Genomic DNA, 26,692 nt, shown 5'->3' with positions numbered 1-26,692 from the left:
GATAGATAGATAGATAGATAGATAGATAGACAAAAAAATAAATTACTTTTCTGCAGGGTTCCGATCTTAACACGCAATGTTTACAAACTGCTTCCGTGTTGAAGCGCTTGACCAATCACATTCGCTTATTTTTTGGAGGCACATCACTGCTGTCCAATCAGTGAAGACAGTCAATACGTCGGTACGTGTTGCCTAGCAACTGAAGAACGCGAAACAATTTGGAGAGCAAAAGCGACAGAAAAGGAAGGACAGAAAAGAAAGGACAAACTGGCGACAAGAAGAAGAACAAACGAAAGAAAAAGGGAAGAATAAATGAGTTCGGTGGCGCTGTCAGCCGTTCTGGACAAGCACATTCGCCGGCTTTGTCTTGATCAATTTCCCTGCGGGAAAGGAAGCTGGGTGAGTAGCGACGGAGGAAAGTTCCGAATAAACCGGAAGTCACGAAAACATAACACTTTAATTTCATTTTTTTGAAAACAAATATAAATATGAAATCTAAACTTGAAACATGGTTAAAATTGACATGGTTCATTAATGACATTTTAATAAAACAGGTCATCAAATATACATACAGAATGATTAATTACTGTGTTTTTGACAATAAAAGGAAGGAAAACACATTCTTTGAGTTGTAGTAGAGAGCAACATTTTTTTCTAAATAGATAGATGGATAGATAGATAGATAGATGGATGGATGGATGGATGGATGGATGGATGGATGGATGGATGGATGGATGGATGGATGGATGGATGGATGGATGGATACTTTATTCATACCCATAGGGAAATTCTCACTTTCAGCAGTATCCTTGTGTTAAAAAATAAAACAATAATAAAGTAAAAGGAATAAAATACATGAATACCCAATGTAACGTGTGGATATAGAGTATTTAAATAAAGCTACATAAAATACACGCTGTAATAAAAATAGGGTAATATGCAATGTGGGGGTGTGGCTTAATGTGGGCTTTTACCCTGGGTGGAATTAAAGAGCCTCATGGCATGAGGAAGAAATTATCTTTATTATTAAAAATAAATGAAAATGCCATCTTGAATATTCTTATTTAGCTGGATTATTAACATCCATATTGAAAAGAATATTTATTTTCGTGTTTATTTGTTTTGGTGACTGGTTAGAATTGTCCTTATTGTCATTGATAACAACGTAGTGACTGTAGGGGCTCCAGGATAAACACGTAATAAAGGCTTAAAAGAGAAAAAAAGGTATAGCGCTCGTCTTTGGACCGATTCCCGACTCCTCCAAGTTACATTTTCAAAATGTCCTTCGGCAAGACACTGAACCCCTAATTCCCTTGCATGTCTGTCGCTGCTATCGGTGTGTGAATGGGTAAGTGTGAAGCATATTGTAAAGCGTTTTTGGAGGTCTTCCTTGACTTGGAAGAGCGAAGGGGAATGCATGTTTGGTGAATGTGAGTGTGACTCTAAGGGTTATGGCTTCGGTATATTGATTGAATGATTTCAAACTAGTAGCTCTTGGCGCTAATCAGTAACAAAAAAAATAGCTTTTAGGTTCAAAAAGGTTGATTTAGTAGTCTTAGAGGTCTTGGGTTTAATTCCAGCTACCAGCTTTCCTGTGTAGAATTTACCTGTGTCTGAGTGGGTTTTCTCCGGGCACTCCGATTTCCTACCACCTAAAACATGCATGGCAGGTTGATTGATGAGTCAAAATTGCTCCTAGGAATGAGTGAGTGGGTGAATGATTGTTTGTCTCTGCGTGTGCTGCGATTGGCTGGCAACCCGTCCAGGGTATCCCCTGGCCGGGGCCCAAAATCAGTTGGGTTGGGCCCCAGCAACCCCGCAAGTAAGAATAAGCCTCCGGAAAATTAGGGGTAATTTAGGTATCTATCCAAATGCTTGGTAGTATCGATCAATCCCGAACCGATACCGATACGTTTTGCCTAAAAATGTTATGATCGTTGAAGGATTGAACCTATTTTATAATTACGAAAAAGCACAAAGATGTTATTTCATTTTGATTAAATAACTACATTGCAAATTTTCACATTATAAAAAAAATAAAAACAAATACTAAACACTAAAAATTAGCAATGTAACAAATTTTGTATAACAGAAATAAAATACCTTCCATTGCACAATGCAGATAAAGTGTCAATCGTCCCTCAATGGCTTTGTTGCCACAGTGATAATGGATTTACAGTTTTTTGTTTGGGAACTGTAACATGTTTACATTTATGGTTGCTGTCAGTTGCTCTCTACAGGGTAAGGTTTTTTTTTCACGTTTCATGTAAATTTGTAATGTTTCCACAGTAGCAGACACTTTACCCATATTTTTAACCCTCAGCCTATTCCTCCCCTAATGAATGATTGCAATTTCCCTTATTAAGGGATAATAAACTTTACAAACACAGTGTGGCACCCATTTACTCACAGCAACAGACTAGGTAGAATACCGCCACAATATTGGCAATCTACCATGATGTTGTCGCCTGCTACCAGTGACACTTTCAAAATGGCGAATCCCATTAACACTACATGTCAGGCAGCTCCGAAACAGACAGCGATTGTAGTTAACAGTGATTGCATACTGCTCATTTCTGCTTTTAGGTAAGTGATTGTGGCTTTTGTTTGTGTTTTTGTGTCTCGGTTGATATCATTTTGTCCAACTAACTCCCAGCCGAGTGACTTCCTGTTATGTTTGCACCGGGTTAGTGCCTGTTGGCTGCCAAATACGTGTTGTCTGGCCAGCTAGCCTGGCTGCTCTCTGCGTATTTTTGGATTGGCCAGACTCGCGTTTTCCTGCCCAGGCCGCGGCTGCCTTTCATTGATCAGCCCTGGTTAGTCCCTGTTAGCTCTCTGTAAATTATGTTTGCCACTTATAGCCTTTTTGTCATAGGAAGTAATGTTTTATTGTGCTTGTTTGATCTGCACATTTGCACACTGGATGTTTACGTTGAGTGTGGCAAATATGAAAGTAAACTGAGTTAAGATTCCGAAAAGTGCATCCTTGTGTAATATCCATAGTTTCAAAACCATTCCGATGTTTCAGAAAACATCATATCGTGTCAGAAGTTGCTGAACCTGTTGGTAGGAAGAGTATGGAGACGGAAGGTTTTGGACAAATATTTTTAATTGTCAAGTGCATCGCCATGGCAGTTTTCCTCTCTGCAGCTGTTGGACCAGCAACCTAGTCGGATTGGAAGCAAAGATTTTTTACATTTATTGACTGCAATGAAGATTTTCATTGAGTGGGCTTCGGGTCACGCTGTTCCAAATGCGGAATGTTTTGGCTGGGGAATTTTGACAACAGGACTCTGACGGGGGACGGCAGGCGATGTTTGAAGAACAAAGCCCTGATAACGTAGAAACGCTCGGTGTTGTTTTAAGTTTTTCTACGCGAGGTGGTGGAGCCGTGGAGCCCACGTGGGGGCTTTCCTGGCACGCCCATGGGAGGAGCCGGCACACCAACTTGCGGAAAAAACGTGGGCCAAGGAAGTAAGCAGAAGATCGAGAGAGGAGGCTTGAGCGACATTAATTCAGCTAATTCGGCCATATTCGATGGAGTTCACTTAGTTAAATTGTTTAAGAAATTAAATCTACTCCCGTGTGGAAATGCCGGTCTCTTGTCCATCTTTTCCATCAAGACACAAGAACGCATTGCTAGGTGAATGTAGGTTGTGTTTGGTTAATAGAGTCCGATAACTAATTTGAACAATTTGGTAAACGGTACATTTTAATATTTAATTCCTAAGACAACGAAGCTGAGCTCAGAGGAGGAGGAAATACAGGTCAGCTCTTAAATGTACTAAATGGGAGCTGAGGCAGAGCACATATTCATATCGATCACAATCCAAGACCCAGCTGATGCTAATAAATACGATCCCATGCTAGCTAAATTTGACGCAAATTTCATTCCAAAAGCAACACCATATTTGAGCGGGCATGCCGGTAAGAGTGTGGAGGCTTTTATGGGACAACTCTACAAGCTGGCGGAGCACTGCGAGTTTGGAGCTCAGAAGGATGACAATTTGAGGGATAGACTGGTGATTGGGATCCGGGATGACCATCTGTATCAGAAGCTCTGGCTAAAAGAAGATCTGACGCTGCGCAGTCCAATAGAAGACATCATGAACTCCTAAAAGGGCAAAACAAGAGCTCGTCAGATATGTGGACAAAGTTAATACTTTCAAACAGATAGTGAGGAAAGACTATGGTTTTAAAGGCACAGAAACTGTCAGGAGGACCAGAACAGAGCAGGAGACCCCAGAGCGTTCGTACAATTCTTTTATTTGGGGAAGTGTAAAGGGTTAGCGGGAGACGCGATGACCGTCGAACGTCAGCAGCAACGCCGTGAAGACAACTTCGGAACACGTAGCCAATCGTAGCGTGGGACGGAAGCAGGTCGAGTTTACCGGGACTGGAGAGAAGATCGTAGCGTGGGACGGAAGCAGGTCGGATCGGAGGCAGGCAGAATCAGGTAAACAGGTCAAGAAGGCACAGGTAATCGGGAGAGTCATACGGGGTACAGAAGTAATCCTCAGACCAAGAGGTCTCGGCGTAGCGTGCTTAAAAAGGGAACATAAACCAATCAGGAAGCGCATTCCAGCGCGCCAGATGATTACCCCAGGTGGCTCCACTTAGGTAATCATGACAGAAACAGAAAAATGAAAAAATAAAGGGGTGCTGAAGGAGATGTCACAGAGACCTCCGTGAGTGTGATCAGTGACCTGCAAAAGAGAGGGAATGTCTCCACCCATCCATCCATTCTTTATCTGCACCGCTTATCCTCAGTAGGGTCGCGGGGGTGCTAGAGCCCATCCCAGCCATCTCCGGGCAGTGGGCAGGGGACACCCTGAACTGGTTACCAGCCAGTTGCAGGGCGAAGGGAATGTAATAAACGTAAAAAAATGACACTTTTGCAGCGGCATGATACATCAAAAGTGTGCGGGATGTGACTGTAAATGGCAACCAAAATGAAAGTGATGGAGAGAGCTCCATGTTCACCGAAAAAGTCACAAAAGTGAATGAAGTCATTTTCAGGAGATACCTTCATGGCACACTACCCTAAACATTGCCAACACTTATGTGACATTTAAGATTTACTCAGGGGGCAGACATGTCTGTAATTACAGAAGCTACGTACAACAGGCTGGTCCCCAAACCCTTTCTCAAACCTGGAAACACTACTCTGGGAAGCCCAGGAGGCATGGTAACCACTAGAGGGCGGTTTTTAGCCAGGATCAAAGCTGACCTTAAGTGTCACTGCCGTTTTAGAGTTTCTGTAGTCAGAGAAAACCTGCTTGGTAGAGCAGTAGACACGAAATTAGTCCTGATCAAAATCATGAATGAAGTAAGTGTCTTCTGTGTAATAGGATCATTGAAGAGAGCCTGTTAAAATTGTGCTGAAAGAAGAAGCCAAGCCTGACAGTGTAACAACACCACGGCAAATCCCCGTTCCACTGCTGCCTAAAGTGGAACTGAGATGAATGGAATCCCTGGTCATCATTTAAAAGTGACACAGCCAACACAATGGTGCCAGCCCATTATGCCAGTAATCAAGAAGAATAATGAGCCCAGAATATTTGTAGACTTGAAGAGGATGAACAAAAGTGTGGAAGGTGAGAAGTTCATAATGCCCAAGATGGATGCCCTTCTACCCAAGCTAGCAGGGTGCACAGTCTTCTCCAGCTTGGACGTGGCCAGGGCTTCTGGCAAATCCAACTACAAGAGGACATTGCCCTAAGTTGTATGCATCAGAACAATTGTGCACGGACATGCCAGGTCCTTAGCTTGGCCTTTTGGCTTTGATGCTAGTTCCTTAGCTTGGCCTTTTAGCTTTGATTTTTGTATTCCGGAGATGGAATAAGAGCTTGCTCTGTCCACTCCACGTATCGGCCCGGTATTGCAGTACCTCCGGGAACGGTGCATTCGCAATGATCGCAACAAGGCTTTAGGGCTAGGACCTTAGCTTGGCCTTTTGGCTGAGAGTAAGTGTCCCGGCTCCTAGGCTTTGTAGCGTATTATGAACTGACCGATAACGGATAATGAATAATGAATAACGAAGATAGATAAATAACCCTTAAAAACCCCAAAACCCCACCACAATCATCACCCCAGATACTGCTTAAGAAGGCTACATGTTGGCATCTTTTTGGCGCCCGAAATCTTCCAGAGGAAGATAACTGAGCTGCTTGAGGGACATGAAGGTGGGATCGTGCAGATAATGAGATGAGATGAGATTTTATTTTTTTTTTATTTTTTTGAAGGGGCGTTGCTACTTCGCAGATTTTCACTTTTAGCGGGTGGTTTTGGTCCCCATTAACCGGGTCTGAAAAATAATTTAAAAAAAAAAGAAAAAACATTCTTATTATTATTTTTTAATTATTTTTTGAAGGTGCGCCGCTACTTGGCGGATTTTCACTCATCGCGGGTGGTTTTGGTCCCCATTAACCGCGATAACCGAGTTCTTACTGTACCTTGAACAGAGGAAGGACAGCAGCAGCAGCGAAGCGGAGGCGTTGACGCAGGACTCGGACACGCTTCTGGACCTGCTGAGCTGCCCGCACTCGCCCTGGCACCACGACGAGCCCTGGAGCCCGCAAGCCGCCGCCCTCCAACGCGTGGCCGTGGTGGAACCCGAGCGACTGGATGCCGACTTCGTCTGCAGCTACTTCCGAAAACTGCGCATCGTCGACAAGGACGTCAGACAGCATCCTCGCCTCCTCCCTTTATAATTGTGAACTATTTGCAGTTTTTCTCCATTTCAGGTGTCCGTGATTGACAACTACCTCCTGAAGTTCTGCAACCTGCAGGAACTGGTGCTCAGCGCCAACAGCATCTGCGAGATCTCGGCCGAGAACCTCCCCAGGACCCTCAAGGTGCGACGCTGAGGATTTCCCTTTGTCCATCTTTTATTCTGAAATTAGATTTACTTGTCCCTCCGATAAGGGCAAAGGCCTCAAGTTTTGTCCATCACTGTTTTCAACTATTTTTCACTGACTACTGATGTATGTATGTACCAGGGCCATATCTTCCTAGTACACAGGTGTCAAAAGGGCTGCCCGCGGGCCAAATCAGGCCCGCTAAGGGATTGAATCCGGCCCGCGAGACAACACTCAGAGAAGCGCAAGAGAAAAACAAGCTGCAGGTTGAAATATGTCAACTTAATGTTGCCAAAGAAAGGTGCCTCGAACAAAGACACTACTTGTATTTATTTCTCTCTCTCTCTTTTCTTCTTTTCCACCCTTTTTCTCCCACTCTCTGTCTCGGTCTCTTTCACTCTCTGTGTCTCTCGTTTTCTCTTCCTTTGTTTCTCTTTGTCTCTTTCTCTCTCTGTCTCTTTTTAACTTCTTTTGCTCTAACTTCCTTTTCTCTCTTTTCTCTTTCTCTCTTCATACCCTTTGCAGCTTTCTTTTTCCTTTTCTCTCTTTCTGTCTTCCTATTTCTCTTTGGATTTCTTTCCTCTCCCTTTATTTCCCCCTCTCTCGCGACTTCTCTTTTTATCTCTTTTGTTTCTCACACTCTCTCCCTCTCTCCCTTTTTCTCTCTCCACCCTCTCCTTCCCCCTCACTCTTTCTCTTATTTCTTTCTCTCTCTTTTTCTTTCTCTCTAATCTACTAGTCCGGCCCCCGACAGAATGTTTGTTCTATCATGTGGCCCCTGAGTTAAAATGAGTTTGACACCCCTGTCCTAGTAGGAGGTGGTTAGAGTCAAGAAGACACTCACATTCTTGCATTCTTGACTATTTCAGGGAGATTGATATACAGTGGTTAGCGCGTGTGTGGCACAATTCTGGGGTCGTGAAATCAAACCTTCCTGTGTGGAGTTTGCATGTTCTCCCCTTGCTTGCGTGGGTTTCCTCCGGGCACTCCGGTTTCCTCCCACATTCCAAATAGATGCATGTCAGGTTAATTGGCCGGTCCAAATTGTCCCTAGGTATGAATGAGCAAGTGAGTTGTCTGTCTTAGTGTACTCTGCGGCTGGCTGGCAACCAGTTCAGGGTGTCCCCTGCCCACTGCCCGAAGATAGCTGGGATGGGCTCCAGCACCCCCGCGACTCTGCTGAGGATAAGCGGTACAGGTAATGGATGGATAATGGATCATATACAGGAGGGGATTCCCAGCCCCCCTCGCTCAACCCAACCGATGTGAGTCATTAGGTCACCAAACCCCCCAATTCCAACCCCTAATGCAGAGCACCAAACAAGGAGGCAACGGGTAAATACTTGTTTAATCAGTGTGATTTAAACAAAGATCAGTAACTTATTCCTCTCACCTGTGTCACTGGACGGTATTTCTATCCAAATATAGAAACCTATCCTTATTTTGGTTGTGTAAGTTAAAACAGACTCATCTTTTTTACATCTGTGTGATTTTTTTTTATAAAGTTCATTTACTAATTTCTCTCCCCTCTGCAATATTTTGGAACTTATTCTCATGAAAATATGGAAATCTATAAATTTTTGGGTGGTTTTAGTTAAAGCAGATACTCTTCAGGGGATGACCTCATGTGTGGTCCCTTCTCAAGGTTTCTTCATTTTCCTCATGTTGAGGTTTTTGGGTTTTTCCTTGCCCTCATGTAGGTTTTAGATCAGGGGATGGTGTTATAATAGTATGTGGTCTGTGCAGACTCCTTGTGATATAAGGGTTCCTTTAAGTCATTTTGTACACAATTTTACATAATATTTGGTCGTGTAGGGATTAAAGAAGCAAAAACAACCTGAAGAGCCGTTTGGGACCCGAAAGAGCCGGTTCTTTTTAGTGGGACGAGCGGAAGAAGCCGGTTTTCGAAAAACCCTACTGATTTTACTCAACTTCGTTCTACTTCGACATTTTACCTTTCTGCACAGTAACTTTGACTTAATTCGCTTCTTAATTAGCAATTTCGAGCCCTGATTTTTGTGAGCTGGCTAGATTTTCTTGTGCGTGGAAAAGCTCTGAGTAGTGCGCAATAGCGCACACACGCAGCTTGGAGGGAACATTGCGCTGGCTATATTTTCTTGTGCGCTGAGAATGTGCGGGCAGTGCGCGATTACGCACGCACGCAGCTTAGAGGGAACATTGCTCACAAATAAACATGACTTGACTTGACAAACATCAGTTACTTATTCCTCCCCCATGCATTTTCTTCTTTCATTTCCCTCTATTAACATCGTCAACACATTGTGAATGCACGCTCTTTGTGACACACGCATTGAAGGTGTTGGAGCTTCGTGCTAACCAGCTTTGCGCCCTGGGCCGCCTGGCCATCTCCCCGCCCCCCCGCCTGCAGTACCTGGGCCTGGCCTCCAACCAATTGGGCTCCCACCGGGACGTCAGTCAGCTTACCGGACGACAATGGTAGTTCCTTCACTCGCTTTCACTTACAGTGCCTCTCTTAAGAACCTTTTGACATATTTCCATATTTCAGTCTTCAAACGTGAGGCTAAAAAAGTATTTTCCAAGAATCAACAAAATGTGAGACGCGATCGTATTAAAGTATTGAAAAGATTGGCCCCCTTCGAGTTAATACTTTGTACAACCTCCATTGCTGCGATCACATGGGTATGTCTATAAGTTTTGCACATCTTGAAACATAAATATTTACCCATTCTTTCCTTACAAGTTCCTTAAGGTTCGATAGTAGTCGTTTGTGCACAGCATGTTTGAGATCTTTCCAGGAATGCTAGGATTGAAGTCTGGACTTTGGCTTGGCTATTCTAACGCCTTTATATTGTTAGTTTTAAACTATTCCATTGTCGATTTTGCTTTATGTTTAGGGTCGTTGTCTTATCGGGAGGTGAAGCTGCGCCCCATTCTCAAGTTTCTCGCAAACTCTGCTAGAATGGCCCTGTATTTGGCTCCATCCAACTTCCCATCAACTCTTAATGATCTTCCCAGTTCCTGCTGATGAAAAGCAACCCCAGAGCATGATGCTGCCACCATGTTTGAAAGAGAGGATGGTGTTTTCAGGGTGATGTTCAATGTTGCTCTTACGCCAAATGTTCAGACCCAAACACCTTATTCCACATGTTATTCGTGTCTTCTTTGTGTCTTTTTGCAAACACCAAATGGTCAAATTTACGGTATTCCTTTAGGAAAGGGCTTTCTTCTAGCAACTCTTTCATAAAGGGCAGATTTATGCAGAGTAGAACTAGTAGTTTTCTCATGCAAAGATTGTCCCACCGCAGCAGTGTATACCTACAGGTCATACAATCTAATAATGGGCTTCTTCTTTGCTTTTCTGAATATTTTCTCCTTGTTTGGGATGAATGTCTAGAGCACAGGTGTCAAACTCACGGCCCGCGGGCCACATCCGGCCCGGTGTACAATTATATCCGGCCCGTGAAATCCTTTTATATATATCTACTATAATGGCCCGGGTCTATGAAACGCTGATAAGTTCCTAACTATACTCGGATGCTAAAAACCATAATGGCCGAGAAAATTATGTTAACTGACATTTCCGGTAAACCCGTGTGTCTTATTTGTGGAGCTTTTGTGGCCGTAATTAAGGAATTTAATTTGAAACGGCACTACAAGACAAAACTTCAGAGTAAGCTGAAAAATTTGAATTCAGAGAAAGGATACAGAAAGATGTTTTTCACCAAAGCAAATTCCCAAAGTGAAAAGCACAAATTTTATTTATATTTCCGTTTTTTTCAGGACAGGAGATATTTTTATGGAGAGCAACGATTTTTAATTCATTCATTATTTTTTTTGTTTGTTTATTATTATTGTTAGGGACGGCAGTAGCTCAGGAGGTAGAGCGCTCGTCTGGGGATCATGAGATCGCAGGTTCGAATCCCGGCTCCTCCGTGTTACATGTCAAAGTGTCCTTGGCTAAGACACTGAACCCCTAATGCCCCCAATAAGCAGGGCAGCGCCTTACATGGCTGCACGGCCGCTATTGGGAAATGTGAAGCACACTGTAAAGCGCTTTGGGAAGTCATTGACTTGAAAAGCGCTATATAAATGCAGATCATTTCATTTCATTCATTCTGGAATAATATTCCTGACTTTTTTAAATTCAAACAGAGTTGCCGGATACAACCGAATGTTTGATCTTACATTACACATAGTCCAGTGTTTTTACGAATTGCTCAGTCCACAATTGAATGGATTTGGGAGTACAGTCCATAAACATGCCCGATTAAAGTCGCCGTCGACGATAAAGCTCCGTCGGGGTGTGCAAGCTGCTGTTTATTGATAGCAGCGGGCAGGAGATTTAGCGCTATGCTAACGTTAGTAGCATAGTGTAGTTAGTGTGTTAGTAGTGTATTCAATAAATATTTATCCTGTTCGGCCCGCGACTAAAGGTGTGGTTTGAGTTCTGGCCCTCTGTATAATTGAGTTTGACACCCCTGGTTTAGAGGGACAGTCTTGGTAGTTTTGCATTGGTTTCGTGCTCTCTTCATTTTAATATTATTGTTTGCACAATGCTCCAGGAGATGTGTAAACAGTGCAAAATCTTCTTCTATCCTGCTTCAGCTTTGAACTTTTCCTCAACTTCATCCCAAACCTGCCTGATGTGTTTTTTGATTTTTATAATTCTGTCGGTTCTCCAATTTCTACTTTCACAGGCCTCTGACCGAATCACAGAGCAGGTGCATTCAAACAAGTCATAATGCACTCTGTCATAGTTAGTCATTGAGGTGGACATTGGCTCATTTATAAGTCAGGGGACATTTGGAGTGAGTTGACTGAGCTGAGAGAACACAAGTCCAACACCTAGTTTTATAACCTTTATAGTGTACGTTTTAAAACATTCAGTTGCGGATTTTGCTCAATGTTTTGGGTTGTTGACCTATTGAAAGGTGAAGTTTTCTCAGGTCTTTTGCAGACTCCAACAGATTTTCTGCCAGAATCACTCTGTATTTGGCTCCATCCATCTTCCCATCGACTCCAACGATCTTCCCAAAGCCTACTGAGTAATAGCAACCCAAGAGCATGATGCTGGTACCACCATGTTTGACAATGGGGACGGTGTTTTCAGGGAGATGTGCATTGTTAATCTTACGCCAAACGTAACGTGTTTCGGCCCAAAAAGTAGTTTCATATTGTTCTTATCTGACCAGAGCACCTTGTGACACATGTTATTTGTGTCTCCTATGTGGTGTCTTGCAAATGCTAAACAGTCTAATTTATGATATTCTTTCAGAAAGGGTTTTTCTTTTAGCCACTATTTTATAAAGGGCAGTATAAGTAATAGTTGTCTTATGCACAAATTGTCCCACTTCATCTGTGTATGTCTGCAGGTCATCAATGTGATCATGGCTCTCTTTGTTGCTTCTCTGATTAGTTTTCTCCTTGTTTGGGCCAAATATTTGGAAGAACGGTCAGGTCTTGGTAGGTTTGTTATCAGTTTTTTTGTTGTAAATATAATATTCTATTCTATTCTTCTATTAATATAAAATGTTGAAATAAATCCGTTCCACTTCAAAATTGTGTCTCACATGTTGTTAATTCCTTGAAAATATTTCAGTTTTTAAGCTTAAGTCTGAAGCCTGAAATGTGGCAATATGACAAACAGTTCTTTGGAAAGGGGACAATACTTTTGCTCGGCACTGTAGTTCCACCAACTCTGTAATGAAATGGTCTTTTTGTATGTTTGAGGCCCGAACTGGTGTGTCTGGACCTGAGCGAGTGCGACTTCCGTGAGCAGCGCCCCCTGCTGAAGGCGCTGGGTACGCTGCCCTGCTTGCGGACGCTGGTGCTGGAGGGCAACCCCTTCACGTTGGCGCCCTCGTACCCGGGTTTCGCCGTGGACGCTTTGCCCCGCCTCTCTTACCTGGACGCCGCCTGGATCGCTCCCGAGGAACGTCACCGCTACCGGGGGATGGCCGCCATGAGCCGTAAGAACTTGTGCCGCGTTTATTTCATTTATTTACAGTAATCCCTCGAAGTATCGTGGTTTACTTTCCGCGGTTTTAATACTTTGCGGATTTTCGTCGAGCATTGTGTTCTGCATTCTGATTGGCCAAACAGTCATCCCGCCCCTTTTCTGCCACTGAACATCGGGTTCTAAGTTGTACACTTACGTAAAACAGCTTAAGAACTTCCATTTTGTACGTGGAAATCTTATTCAATTGCAACGTCAAAAAAACCTTCTGGACCCACAAAAGCACCAAAAGGCAGAGGAAGATACTTTATGTCGCCCACAAAGTTTGACTTCTCCCCAGGCTAAAGCTTTATTACGCCACATTTTTGTTTTCCCAATAACGTCCACTAGATGGTGACAAAATATCATCTGAAGTAAAGAGGATCGCTTATTGAATCAGGAAAAAGGGTCAGTAGCCGGGACAGGAGAGCAAAAACGTGGTCGGGGTTGGAAGCAAGTTGTAAGCCAGGGAAGGAGAGTAGACGTGGTCAGGATCAAAAACAGGTCGAAGCCGGGGACTGACAGGAGCAAAAAACAGGTGGGAGTCAGGGTCGAAAGAGGCTTACCTAGTGTTAACTGAGGTTTGCAGACAGACTGACATATAGGGAAGGTTAGGAGTGGGTTTAATTAGGGACACGGAGCCAATCAGAGTCAGAGGCAGTTGGAGCCAAAGGAGCGGGCACCGGTGATACACATCGGTAATCACGACATGTTCAGTTGTAGAAGTTTTTTTTAAAAATTATTAAAAAATGGCGTTCTTAGGTTTGACTTGGTTGTCGTCTTGTGGAAAATGCAGCTGGAGTGTCAAGATAGTTTTCCTCTTCTTCATTTTTTCCCATTTTCAGATCTTTTGGTAGACTGGGCCTCGGCCACAGTGCGGGTGGGCAGGATGCGTGGGGTCCCGGACCCGCTGCTTGACGGGGATCCCACTGCTCCCGCGTTCCCGGTCATCAGCTACAGCTACAAGGTCTCGCTCATGTTCTTCAGTCAGCAGACCACCGTCTACCGGGTAAACCTCTTCTTTCTTTTCAGTGTTTATACCAGGGATAGGGAACCTATGGCTCGGGAGCCATATGTGGCTCTTTTCATGAGTACGAATGGCTCCGAAATAAAACTATTGCACATCTCTCCGTTGCGTTCCAAAGTCAAGTGATTTTATCCCGATTTTGGTCCATATAAAGCCGAAGCATTTAAACCATTTATGCTGATGGATTAAAACGCTGGCAAACGACTTTGATTGGGTGAGCAGTACAAATGGGCGGATCCCTGCACACAGCGCAAGGCACTTCCTTCTCTCTCTCTCGCTCGCTCAATGCAGTCTACACCGAAAGTGAATATGACCATATGCTTATCGTTTGCAGTAATTTGTGACATTTTTACAAAAGAACTTTGCATGCACGTTGTTTTGAAACCGTTATTAAGGACAAATTTCATGTAAAAAAATTGCTTCAACACTCTTAACTGAAGGTGGAAGACAAATTGTAAATGGCATATTTACATTGATTTGGGACACAGGATTTGGCATTATTATCATTTCATACATTTGATTAAATCATCAACAGTGAAATAAAATGTGCTGAAGAATTAGCTTTTATCGAGAGAGCGTGTTTGGCAGTTTTTTCAATTTTGTCTGAAAATATATGATGTGGCTCTCTCAATTTCTTTTTAAAACATTTTTTGCTTTTATGGCTCTTTGGGTTAAAAAGGTTCCTGACCCCTGGTTTATACGCTTCCGCTAGGTGATATTGTTCGCGAGTCAAGTCATAATTATTGCAAGAATATTTGTTTCAAATGTAACTGACATTGGAGGAAAGGGCTCCATTAAGTTGTGGAAATTCGGAGGATGTAAGTCACTTAATGTCTTGCGCCTCAACCCAGAAAATAAATGATAATTACTGATCCTTCTCGGTGTCGCAACTTGTTCTCTAAACTAAAACCAGTGTAATCTCACACAGAGTGACTCGATCAGAAATTTAGGTGTCACATTTGACCCTAACCTGTTTTTTTTCAGTTAGACATCAAGAACATTACTAGAATAGCTTTTTTTTCCATCTTCACAACATTGCTAAAATTCGCCCTATGCTGTCTCAGTCGGATGCCGAGATTATAATTCATGCGTTTGTTACCTCCCATCACGATTACTGTAATGCACTACTCTCCGGTCTCCCGATGTCTAGCATCAAACCTTTGCAGTTGGTACAAAATGCTGCACGCTGGCTTTTGACTAGGACAAGAACGTTTGATCACATGACCCAGATTTTACCGGTCCTGCATTGTCAGTTTAAAATGGGATTTTAAGTTCTGTTGGTAACATTCAAAGATTTGCATGGACTTGCCCCTTTTTATCGTTCTGATTTTATAATTGTGTTCCTGATCGGAGCCTTCGCTCATAAAATGGTGGTCTACTAGTAATTCCTAGATCCAAGAAGAAATCTGCAGGTTCAAGAGCTTTCTTCATCCGGGCCCTGGTGCTGTGGAGTGTTTGGCCCCTTGAGATTTGATCTGTAACCTCAATGGAATTGTTGAAATCAATGCTTGAGACACACTTCTATTCTATAGTTGTAGTCATACTCGTCTTCTTGTCTTTGAGGGGAGAGCCTTGTTTTTGCGCAGTACATGCATTTTGAGCCATCGGATGTTGTAACAGTGTTCTGTGCAGCCCTTTGACTTAAAAAAAAGGAAATTAGGGCTCTACAAATAAACATGACTTGATTCCTATTCTCGTTGGTTGATTGACTCCAGACCGTGCTCATATGCAGGAAGTTGTGAACAGTGTGGCAGTGAAGCATCAGAGTCCAGGTCAGGATCAGACTCAGGACCAGGGCCCCGAACAGACTCAGAAGAACGTAAAAGAGACTGTGGTGGCCAACGACAGCCAAGAGCAAGTTTCTTCCGGTAAAAGAAAAACACAATTATTGTAATCCTTTGTTTATTGCTCTTAATTGGGACCAGAACCCCCTGCAATGTGTGAAACAGCAGTCGTCGACCTGGGATAATGGAGCGAGCCTGCGGGGTTCTGTTCATTTTAAGTAAAAAGAACGGACGAGAGTCGCATGACACACATGTGCTCACTCAGCAATAGTCGATGTAAACAAAGTCCATGGCTTCCTGGAAAGATATCCTCTGGTCTGAGGAGACAAATATTCTTATCTGACTCAGATGGTGTGAAGCATGTGTGGCGGCAACCAAGTGTGGAGCACAAACATGTTTGTGTCGTGCTTTAAGTCAAGCATGGTGTTGGGAATGTCATGGTTTGGGGCTGCATGAGTGCAACTGGAGATGGGTGACTTGCATTTCATTGAGGGAAAACACAAACTCAATCATGTACTGTAAAAAACTGGAGCAGATAATGATCTCCTTCCTCCAGAAACTGGGTCGCAAGGCAATGTTTTAGCCTGACAATGACCCCAAGTACACTTCTAAGATGACCAAGGGTTTTCTAAAGGGGTTAATGGTAAAGGGGATGGACTAGCCAAGCATGTATACGGTTCTAAACCCAACAGAACATATTTGGGGCATCCTAAGGCCGAAGGTGGAGGAGCACAAGATCTTGAATATCCCCCAACTCAGTCACGTTGTCATGGAGGAGCATTCCAGTGGCAATTTGTGAGGCTCTGGTGAAATCCATGGCCAAGGGGATTAAGATGGTTCTGCAAAATCATGGTGGCCACAAAAAATGTTGAACGTCAGGAACTTTTACTTTAGGGTGTACTCACAATTTTTACTAGGGGTTTAGCTTCTAATGGCTATATTTTGAGTTTTTTGAGAGGAAAAGTAAATTACTATACAAGCTTTTCACAGACTACCTTTCATTGTGTCAAAGTGATGTTTCTTCAGTGATGTTTTATTAAATTTTTTTTGAAATCTCTGCAGAAATGTGAGGGGTCTACTCCCTTTTGGGTCTTACGGGATATTAAATCGCGGCCGTACAAGTGCAGTCCACTTTTTAGTGGAGAGAAATGCAAAAAAGAGCCTGCAGGCCTGACAACAATGCACTTGGTAATGGATCGCGGAATTTTTTTCAACTTGCAATGCACCGAGCCTGCCAAGTACTACCTAGTGAGGGATTACAGTACACGTTTACCAGCACCCGAAATGAACACGAGCAACGACAAATTAGCCTGTTATCATTGATGCCAAATTATGAACTAACATTTAAATTGATGTCATATGCATAGTGGGAGGAAAATTCCCATTTTTCTGGTTTCGTTTCCGTCCGATCTGAGTCACAGAGTCGAGATACAGCACGTCGGCTCAGCCGTGGGCGGATTGCGTGGACTACGCGGAGACGCTCACGTTTGTCGTCGGTGATCTGAGCGGATTCAAGAAATTCCTACACCAGGAATTTTGCCTTTTTATCGAGCAAGAAAAGGTATTTATAACTGTGTTCTTTATTCTCATTGTGGTAGACTTTTTAGATTTGATGGGGCACCCTAGAATGTAACAGAGATTTAAAAACGAAAAATAAAAAGGATCGTTTATATTTGCAGGATAGTGGTTGTGTCTATGGATACAGACCCATTTAAAATAGAATATTATGAAAAAAGTTGAATTTATTCATACATTTCCATACATAAAGTCCCTTAAGGTTGCAAAAGAGAGATTCAAAGTGTCCCAGTCTGCATTAAGCTATCGGTACTTATGTTGATAGCTGATACCAGTATCGGCTGCCGTTTTGTGCCAATGTGATAATCAGGAAACTAACTAAAATAAAAGTAAGTTGCAATTTTAATGAATGCAATATATTAAGTGCGATCTTAAAGATATATTGGTTTTAAATGATCAGTCACGTTTTTGTAGAGGGGAGCAAAATTTGTGTTATGGTATTAGTATCAATGACCTTTCAGGATTAGTATCAGTCTGAAATAGTTATCAACCATCCTTTATATATAGATATTAGAAACAAAACCATCAAAATATTACAGTTTTATTGTGTAAGTTTTCGAATTTATTTATTCAAAGAGTAGTTATTTTTTAAATGATCTGATACAAAAAAAAGGAAAATATTGAAAGAATACGTATTTCAAATGAAAGCATTTATCTAACAATATTTTTTATGGTACTGTACTGAAAAAATACGTTGAGCTTTTTGTAGTAGAATGACTATTTCATAATAAAAAAACAAAAAAGGAAAAATAAATAAAATGTAGGAAAATATTTAGATAATTGTGCAAAATGTAACAAATACTTAAATAATTTTGGTAGCTACTTTATCTTGACCTACAGTGAAATACTTGAAAATTAAATGCACACATTTTCTGCCGATGGTGCAGTTTTGGGAGGATTAGCTGGCTGCAAAAAAAAATTACATCAGCCCACTGGCGGGGATTTCTTTTTCATATCTGTCAAAATGAATCAATGCCCTCATGTAAAAAAAACAATTACAATCGATTTTTGGGGCAATAGCATTATTCCTTCATTGTTCTGGGAATAAAAAACAATATGGGGATGTGTTTTCCACATGATAATTATATATATAAATGTATATTTTAAACCAAACTTTATATTTTCTTATGAAGTCTTTCAATTTGTGAACTGCCTTTCAGATCTTGTCGTGGCCTGCAGAGGCTTCAGACGACGTCAACGGGGACGGCGCTGCAGACAAGAAAGGGAAAAAAGTGAGTTGCGTCATTCAGTAGTCATTGTGAGGAAAAAGAGGAAACTCAGGATGAGTTGCAGAATCTACTAGTGAAGGTAAAAACAAAGAAAGGGAAACTCGGGACGGCTGAGCCCTAAGGATGTTTCCGCTTTCTGTACTATACTAAATGCACGATTACTAAAAAGCGGTTTTGTTATCGGCCTCATTAACTGTGATACTCCTCGATTCTGTGGATCAAAACCTCAAAAACAGTCCAAAGCATACAATGAATGGTAAGAGGAAAATTTGCGAACCTTTTGGAATTCCTCACATTCTTCCATAAAAGAACCATCAGTTATAACCTGAAACAGCATGTTTAAACTAAAATCTATTTAAGTTTCCATAAGTGTTTTAAAAAATATATTAGGTAAGTGTTAACCACGCCCAACAGAGTTCAAATACCCTTTATATGTTTGTCCATGGTGCCTATCTGCATTGATTTTGATTTCATCTACGCCGTTTCAGGAAGCAGGAAAGGGAGGAGGGTGGGGGTGTAGAGGGACTTCATGCTCGTCATCAGTTTTTTGTTTAGTGTACCATGAAAAGGGTAAAAGGTCTGTTTCAAATACAGTCCAAAAGCCAACCAAACTCCCCAAAAAGAAAAATGTAGAGCTTATTTCAAGCGCTCTTAAGAAATGCACTTGATGAATAAGCTGCAATTAGAACTTTAAACCAGGAGATGGCAGCAGAGACTAACAAAGTTTGAAATTCTGGACATAACCTTTAATGAAGCTAGCATGCAAACACTGACAGAAGGGGGGTGAATAAAACATTGATTTTTGGCAAAAATAACAGATGGAAAAAAAACTGATTTCACTAATATCAACCATTTATCTTTTTTAATATTTTTTTAAGGATAGTACTAAAACACTGATAGGATAAAAAACAAGTATCGATCTTTGTCAAATATTACACAGGTAAATAAAAAGTGCTTTAACTAAAAACACCAATTTATAGGTTTCCCTCTTTTTAATGAGAATAGCGTGCAAACAATGACAGAAAGGGGAGGAATAAGGAACCAATGTCTGTAGTTTTTTTGCATGCTTTTATCAAAATATAGAAACCTGTTTGGTTGGTTTTAGAAAGAGCATTTTTTACACATGCATGATTTGACAAAAATCAGTTACTTATTCCTCCCCCTTATTTTCTGCAGGCTATCCCCATTTAAATGTGGAAATTTAGGAATGTTTTATTTATTTGAGTTCTATAACTTTGACAATTATTCCAACCCCTTCTGGTATTTTCTACAGGCCTTCCCCATTCAAATGTGGAAATTTATGAATGTTTAAATGATTTGAGTTGTGTAACATTGAGAGATCAGTTACTTATTCCTCTCATTCAATTTGTTGCATGCTATCATCATTGAAATATGGAAACCTACATTTTTTCATCTGCAATATCGACAAAGATCAGTTACTTATTCTTTGCTCTTGTTTTTTTTGCATGATATCAAATTATGAAAGACTGTAAATGTTTGTTTTGGTTAAAGCAGACACCGTCGTATCATCTGTGTGATTTTGACAAAGATCAGTTACTTATTCCCCCCCTTCGGTCATTCCCTGCATGCTATCCTCGTTTTAGTTGAAGCAGTTTTTTTTGCATCAGTGTAATTCTGATAAAAATATGAAAACTATTCATGTCTGGTTGGTTTTAGTTAAAGCAGTTATTTCATCCGTATAAATCTGACAAGGATCATATCACATTTGTTAGAGAGTTCATGTAAAAATGTGTGAATTTTAAAAGCTTCAGATCATTATTCAATCTACTGTATCACGAGGATTGACAATTAAAATTATCCATGTTTGGAAAGTTTACGTTATAGACCAGCTGAACATTTGATGGATGGAAGCAAGGAGTATTTGATGGGCGAATGTGGAGAAAAACAGTTAAGACAAACCGTGTCTGTTCAGGCTAAGGGTGGGAAAGATAAGCAAAAGAAATCCGTGGAGCTTGTGGCGGACCCTCCGGTGACTACGGCGGTGGCGTCCTCGCACGTCTCCCTGCAAGGTCTCCTTTGTGGCCATCCCAGAGTGGACGTCCTCTGCGACTTTGGATCCCTGCACAAAGACCCTGCCACGGATGACGCCACAACGGACGAGGTGCGTTATACTCTCCGCCTTTCTTCCTTTTCCGTCGTTGCCAAAAGTCGATGTGTTGAATTTCAAAGAGCGGAAGCGTGGACAACAAAACCGATTCCAAGAAGAAAGGAGCAGGGGGAGGAGGGCGTGCCGGGAATAAGAAAAGTCAGAACGTCAAAGGTGAGTTTTGATAGGTCACCACCACTATTGGGACTAACTAACGCGTGACAAAGGAACGCAATTACTTTTCTGAGTAACTTGTACTGTAGCTGCTATTACTACATGGAGCATTACTGCACTACCTATTAAAAAGCAGTTCGTGGACTACAAACTCCTCTGATCACTAACTGTTCCTCCTTCGCTCACAGTAATAGGGCGGACCTGCTTATATTTAGGGGCGACACAGCGGTTGGGTGGTTAGCCCACCGCCCCATGGTGCGGAGGTTCAGGGTTCAAGTCCAGTTACCACAGCCTCCCTGTGTGGAGTTTGCATTATCTCCCCGTGCTTGCGTGGGTTTCCTTCCACATTCTCAAAAACATGCATGTCAGGTTAATGGGCCGGTCCAAATTATCCCTAGGTGTGAATGAGCGAGTGAGCTGTCTGTCCCCGTGTGCCCTGCGATTGGCTGGCAACCGGTTCAGGATGTCTCCTGCCCACTGCCCGAAGATGACTGGGATGGGCTCAAGCGAACCTTCGGAGGATAAACAGTGCTGATAATGAATGGATGGATGTTTATATTTACTTCCAAAGTAAACTAAATCGTTAAAGAGGTACTGTCGCAAGCATATAGTACGAGAAAATGAATTTCCCCTCATGTAGATATTCTCCCTACTGAATATACTCACATCGAGTCAGTTTATATGCGCCTATTTGGTTGTGTCTCCCCAGTAGCGAATGGTAAACAGCGCGTGGAAAGGGGCCGTGGCTTATACATGAACAACAAAATCATGGAAGCAAACGTAAGCACAGAATTTACGGTAAAAGTGTGCAAAATATTGGTCTTTTTATATGGAATTTTTTTTGCAATACACCATGCCGGGACCAAAAATGTCTTAGAACTGTACCCAGAAGAGGGGAAGGAAATCTTAAGAGTCGTTTGAAGCCTAGAAACAAATGGGTATGGAGTGTCTCGGCTAGGTGTTTGTTTGCAAGCTCTCCAGATTGCAAAAGCCAAGAAATGTAAAAGGTGAACCACTTCCACAGGTTGGTACACACGTTTTCTTCAGTTTCTTATATTATGTGGCCATTTTAAAGCAGCCTCAATGAGAGTATATGTTGTAATCTCTAACTAGTTACTTTGAGTAAAATGCTATTTATAGGTGACAATAATTTGGGTTAACTGGGTTTCTTTCGATGAACTAGTAACCAATTACTATTTTTCAGTTACGCCCCCACCACTGGTCAGCACAATCCACTTAGGAATCCAACAAAGGAATTCATACGAATATATTTTGGTGGATGAATCGAGAATTTTATGTTTCATCAAAATGTGGCCTATTCAATTAACATATTGACACTGCTATTCCAAGAAAGACATCTCTCTTTTTTGGGGGTCATTTAAATCCATATTTGTTGTATGAATGGAATGTTTACAAAAAATAATTTACAAAAATATAAGAAAAATGGAGATGCAACTTTTGAAATGCATAAAATTCCTAAAAACAATTTCAACAATTTGTATTTATTTTTGATCAAATCACCTTTGCATAAAAAAAAAAAAAAAAAAAAAAAAAAAATCATATTTTAGTTTTTATTTTTTTATTTTTACTTTTTTGCACGTTGAAAAAAATGTTCGTTTGGCAAAAATGTTTTGCTCATTTTTCTTTATATATCTTTCAACAAACTATCAAAATGAATCCTCAAATATATCGGATAGTTTTGCTTATTTTAGGGGTAACGTTTCTTTATTGCTATTCTTTTTCGATTGATAAAAGAAAAATAGTGTCTTAAATCCAATAATCCTTCAATTTAGCAAACAACTACTTTTATTTTTGCAGTTCAGACTTTTTTTCTTATTTTGCTAAACATATTTCTACTTTTGTACAAATAATACTCAAATATAGTTATATTTAAGATTATATTTCTTCGATTTTGTTTTTTGTATTTACAATTGATTTGAGATAAAAAAAAAAAAATATTATTTTTTTGTTTGGTAGTTATTTTTCTAGTTCAAGGGATTTTTTTTTATTGGGTTTTGGCGCTCATTTTTGGAATTTTATTGCCATCTGTCTCCTATGCTATTATATAGTGAAAATAAATTATTTATATTTGATTATAATGCTCATTTTTATGTTTTTATTTTATTAATTATTTAATATTTGACTGTATTTCTATGTTCTATGCAAAATATTTTTATTTGGGGATTTCTCATTTTTATTTACCGGTAACTATATTTTCATTTTCTTAAAAAAAAATATTTTAACCGAGCAGTATTGAAGTATTTGTTTTTTCATGCATCATATAATTGCCAACTCTTAGTCGAGCAATTTAGCATTTTTTGTCTTTTATAAATAATTAAAACAGCGACTCAACTGGTGGGTCAGACTCAAAAGTGGGTCACAAACCCAGTTTCAGTGGGTTGCAGGCCTTTACCGTGGCAAAATAAGGCTTAAGTTAAGAATAACTCGGGGTCATTTAAACTCCTTAACAGTAGATGGCGATTATGCCCTGCAAATGTGAGGTGACTTCTGGATTTGATTATCTTGAAGAAAAAGCCAATGAAATTAGGCACTTTGGATTGAATCAAAAATGCAGCTGAAGAGCATTGAAGGTAATATTATTACTTGGAAGTAGTTTTGCTGGTCATTTTGCCTTGATTTGCAACAATGTGAATACATTCTACAATCTCTAGTTTAGAATGCCCTATCATTTCATCCTATAAACATGAGAAGTGGAAATTCTTTTTTGATTTGGGCTGTGGCTAGAAACTAGGGTGTGCTGGGGGGTCTTGAAGTCAGACCAGTTGTGAATCACGCATTTAAAATATTTCAAGAAAAAAAAACCTTAGTAAAGATCGAGCTGGTTCATAAATAAGCGTGGCCTGGCCTTTGTTTCTCAGGCGCACGTCTCGGCCAAGGCAGCGAGGAACACGACGCCGACTCGCCCACTCGATCCGGTACGGCCACGGTGGAGCTGAGCGTGGAGCTGAAAAAGTGGCGACACGCCTCCGAGGTGGCGCCGCTAGCACCTGCCAACACCTGAACCGAAAGGGACGGGACGCTCGCATCCGTTCAGATTTGACAACTTTTATTCATTAGTACACAAAAAGGCCCAAAGTAGAAAGAAGGAGCCATGAAGTGCTTTCAAGTGATTCGGCCTTGCATGCATACACCCCGTCAAAGTTCAATAAAAAATGTATTCCGGGAATAGAAAAATCCACAAAACATCCTTCATATAGAATCCTCTTTCGTTTATAATTATATATCTTTATGTACACTACTCACACCAAGTTTGGGATAATTTTCTCAAAGAATCCAGAATGCACAGGGTGACCTGACTTTGGTTTTCTTGTGCCTGACGCGACTCCTCCGACCTGTCTGATGAAGCCCGTCTGCAAAAGTGACAAAGTTGAGCCAGAAACGTCAGGCCGATAAACGCCGATTACACCCCCCTACCCCTGTGATCAGTGAGAAAAGCTGTGCAAACGCCAAAGAGGCATTCAGAAGGTGCGGTCGTCGATGCAGTCTTGGCTCCAGTGGCCAAAAACCTCGCAGGTGTCGCAATATGGGCGCTCGGCGCCTTTCTCGCCGTGGTAGGCCGTGTGCGGCGGCGAATCGGGCGTCTGCGCCTGCGCCGGGCAGTCTTCGGTGTCGTGGAGGTCGAAACAGTCGCAGATGTCGCAGAACAGTCGGGGAGGGAGCTTCTTTTTCTTCTTCTTCTTTCTCTTCTTGGCCGATTCCGTCGCCTCCCTGCATGATGCAATATGGAACCATTTACATGCATTGCTGTGAAAAAGTATTTGCCCCCTTCCTGATCACGCACAAAGGTTTCCAAACATCAAACTAATTTGGATATCACACAGAGACAACCCAACGCAATACAACACGTGGATTCCATTCATTAAGGCACCAAAAAATAAAATAAAAACATACTCGTAAAATTCCAATATAGCGGTGAGCCGCTGACCTACTCTTGGCCAATTGCAGGCTTTTTTTGTAGTCCACAGCCCGCAAATGCCTATAAGGGCCTGTATTCATAAAACGGACATGGCCTCCTTTAGCTTAGAATATTTTTAGCCAGTAGTTCCACTCAAATGATGGTTAGCCAATGAAATTCTGAAAAGATTATGGCGGATGTACATAGTGTAATTAAATTAGACCCCAAAATAAATAAGCGTAACGCCACTCGTGACTCATTGTTATTATGCGCCAGTGTGTTCATTCATTGATTGATTTCTGGAAAGAGAAGTCAAACATTTACAACTCTTTCAAAATTTCTAAAAAACTGGCCAAAGTAAAATTCACAGTTGCAGAACTTTGGTGCTGTAAACTGGTCGTCTCTGAGTGGCCACTTTTAGAAATGCTTAGTTCCACCACTAAAATACAATCTTTAGTTTTTCAGATTGTGATCAAATTTGACAAGGTACCGGGGAAGGCTTTAAGCTATTGCTTCCCTTGTTTTCCAGCTAAGATGCCCATGGTACAATTATCTGCAGGCAATTAAAAAAAAAAATCTGGCAAAAATAAAAACCTATTTTTGTGTGCTCAGATTACTCAATGTTGCAGTGATCATTTCAGTTTGGGACAACACTTCAGAGTCTTACCTTTTAAAAGAAAACAAACTGTCTATATTATCCAAAGGGTTCAAGAATATTACTAGAACAGCTTTTTTTCCATCTTGGCAACATTGCTAAAATTCGTCCTATGCTGTCTCAGTCAGATGCGGAGATTATAATTCGTGCATTTGTTACCTCACGTCTAGATTACTGTAATGCACTACTCTCCGGTCCCCCGAAGTCCAAAATCAAGAGTCCTCAGCTGGTACAAAATGCTGCAGCAAGGCTTTTAACTAAGACAAGAAAGTTTGATCACATTATCCCGATTTCAGCGAACCTGCATTGGCTCCCTGTTAGCTTAAGATGTGATTTTAAGGTTCTGTTGGTAGTGTACAAAATCATGCATGGACTTGCTCCCTCATATCTTTCAGATTTAATTTCCCATAATCTGTGGTCTGTGCAGCCCTTTGAGACTCTTTGTGATTAAAGGCTATACAAATAAACTTATTTTCAAGTAGCCTTCTGCCTTGCTGCTGTTATTTCAAATTTTGATATTTTCTGCAATAAAATTTCATTGATGAATGGGATGGTAGCTGTCCATATCACTTGTTTTTTGATTGCAGTTCATTGTTGATGAAGAATGGTTGATTTTGGTTGATTCACGTGGTAAAAATTTTAAATCATGGATGTCTACAGGCCTTTCCACATGTTGCTCACATTCATTCTTTAGTTTATTGATGAACAAGAATAGTGGAAGATAAATTGGTCCGTTATACGATTTCAATGTATATCCATGTTGTATATTTGGACTGGTGTAAAATGACAGCTGTTGGATATAAAAGAAAAATGTTGTGCGAGTCATTAATCTTGGTGTGGCACACTGATTCACAAGGACATTTCAAAGTGGCACTCCACACTGAAAAGATTGCTGACCGCTGGGTTAAAGGAAACTCCGGTCGAGGATGTCACCGCAGCTTTTTGTATTTAGAGCGCATGCATCAAGTCACTGGTTTCCTCTGTCCCCAGCACATTTGAGGAATTTGGTGGCTGAGCGCCATAATTATCAAACCAGTTTGAATCGCCATTGGTGCCGCACGATTTTCCTTAAAGAGTGCCCCCCGCACGCCTGAAGCCACAGGCATCGCACGTGTTTGGTGTCAAGTGTGCGGAGCTTAATATTGTTTATTTAAATGAATGATCTGCATTTATATAGCGCTTTTCAAGTCAATGACTTCTCAAAGCGCTTTACAATGTGCTCCACATTTCCAAATAGCGGCCTTGTATTGCAGCCATGTAAGACGCTAACCTGCTTATTGGGGGTATTTAGGGGTTCAGTGTCTTACCCAAGGACACTTTGACATGCAACACGGACGAGCCGGGATTCGAACTGGGATCCCTTGATCCCAAGACGAGCGCTCTACCTC

At 41.3% G+C, this 26,692-nt stretch overlaps 2 protein-coding genes and 1 pseudogene across 7 annotated transcripts in view; 2 read left to right on the top strand and 1 right to left on the bottom strand.

Annotated features, from left to right (window-relative positions):
• Positions 1-213: 213 nt before the first annotated feature.
• On the top strand, positions 214-26,129 carry LOC148366085 (leucine-rich repeat-containing protein 43-like). Of its 2 annotated transcripts, none has more exons than XM_088336499.1 (12): positions 214-399; positions 6,465-6,680; positions 6,747-6,857; positions 9,178-9,317; positions 12,573-12,811; positions 13,683-13,846; positions 15,597-15,732; positions 17,070-17,209; positions 18,384-18,455; positions 20,386-20,574; positions 20,643-20,733; positions 23,613-26,129. In XM_088336499.1, exons 1-12 carry the CDS (start codon positions 313-315, stop codon positions 23,753-23,755), a joined length of 1,728 nt encoding a protein of 575 aa, XP_088192625.1. In that variant the 5' UTR covers positions 214-312; the 3' UTR covers positions 23,756-26,129. The 2 variants fall into 2 exon arrangements, with proteins under 2 accessions (XP_088192625.1, XP_088192624.1); XM_088336498.1 differs by having other exon boundaries at positions 17,064-17,209.
• On the top strand, positions 5,765-5,912 carry LOC148366086 (U2 spliceosomal RNA; annotated as a pseudogene).
• The window catches only part of clip1a (CAP-GLY domain containing linker protein 1a), a 34,341-nt gene continuing 31,432 nt past the window's right edge, over positions 23,784-26,692 (bottom strand). For all 5 annotated transcript variants that reach the window (XM_088336488.1, XM_088336490.1, XM_088336493.1 and 2 more), the window contains one exon: positions 23,784-24,462. In XM_088336488.1, the coding sequence (XP_088192614.1) occupies positions 24,213-24,462 (250 nt within the window). In that variant the 3' untranslated portion in view covers positions 23,784-24,212. The remainder of the gene's footprint in view (positions 24,463-26,692) is intronic.

Source organism: Urocampus carinirostris, chromosome 5, assembly GCF_059441175.1.
Source record: "Urocampus carinirostris isolate Australia breed hairy pipefish chromosome 5, RoL_Ucar_1.0, whole genome shotgun sequence".
NCBI lineage: Eukaryota > Metazoa > Chordata > Actinopteri > Syngnathiformes > Syngnathidae > Urocampus > Urocampus carinirostris.
The sequence above is the reverse complement of the archived record's forward strand: the minus strand, read 5'-3'. Positions and strand labels throughout refer to the sequence as shown.

Bases quoted from the DNA above. Each gene is read 5' to 3' on its own strand.
- LOC148366085 (XM_088336498.1), top strand. From the start codon at position 313: ATGAGTTCGGTGGCGCTGTCAGCCGTTCTGGACAAGCACATTCGCCGG. The intron at 6,681-6,746 runs GTCAGACAGCAT...TCTCCATTTCAG, and splicing joins TGCGCATCGTCGACAAGGAC to GTGTCCGTGATTGACAACTA. The intron at 18,456-20,385 runs GTGAGTTGCGTC...GTGTCTGTTCAG, and splicing joins CAGACAAGAAAGGGAAAAAA to GCTAAGGGTGGGAAAGATAA.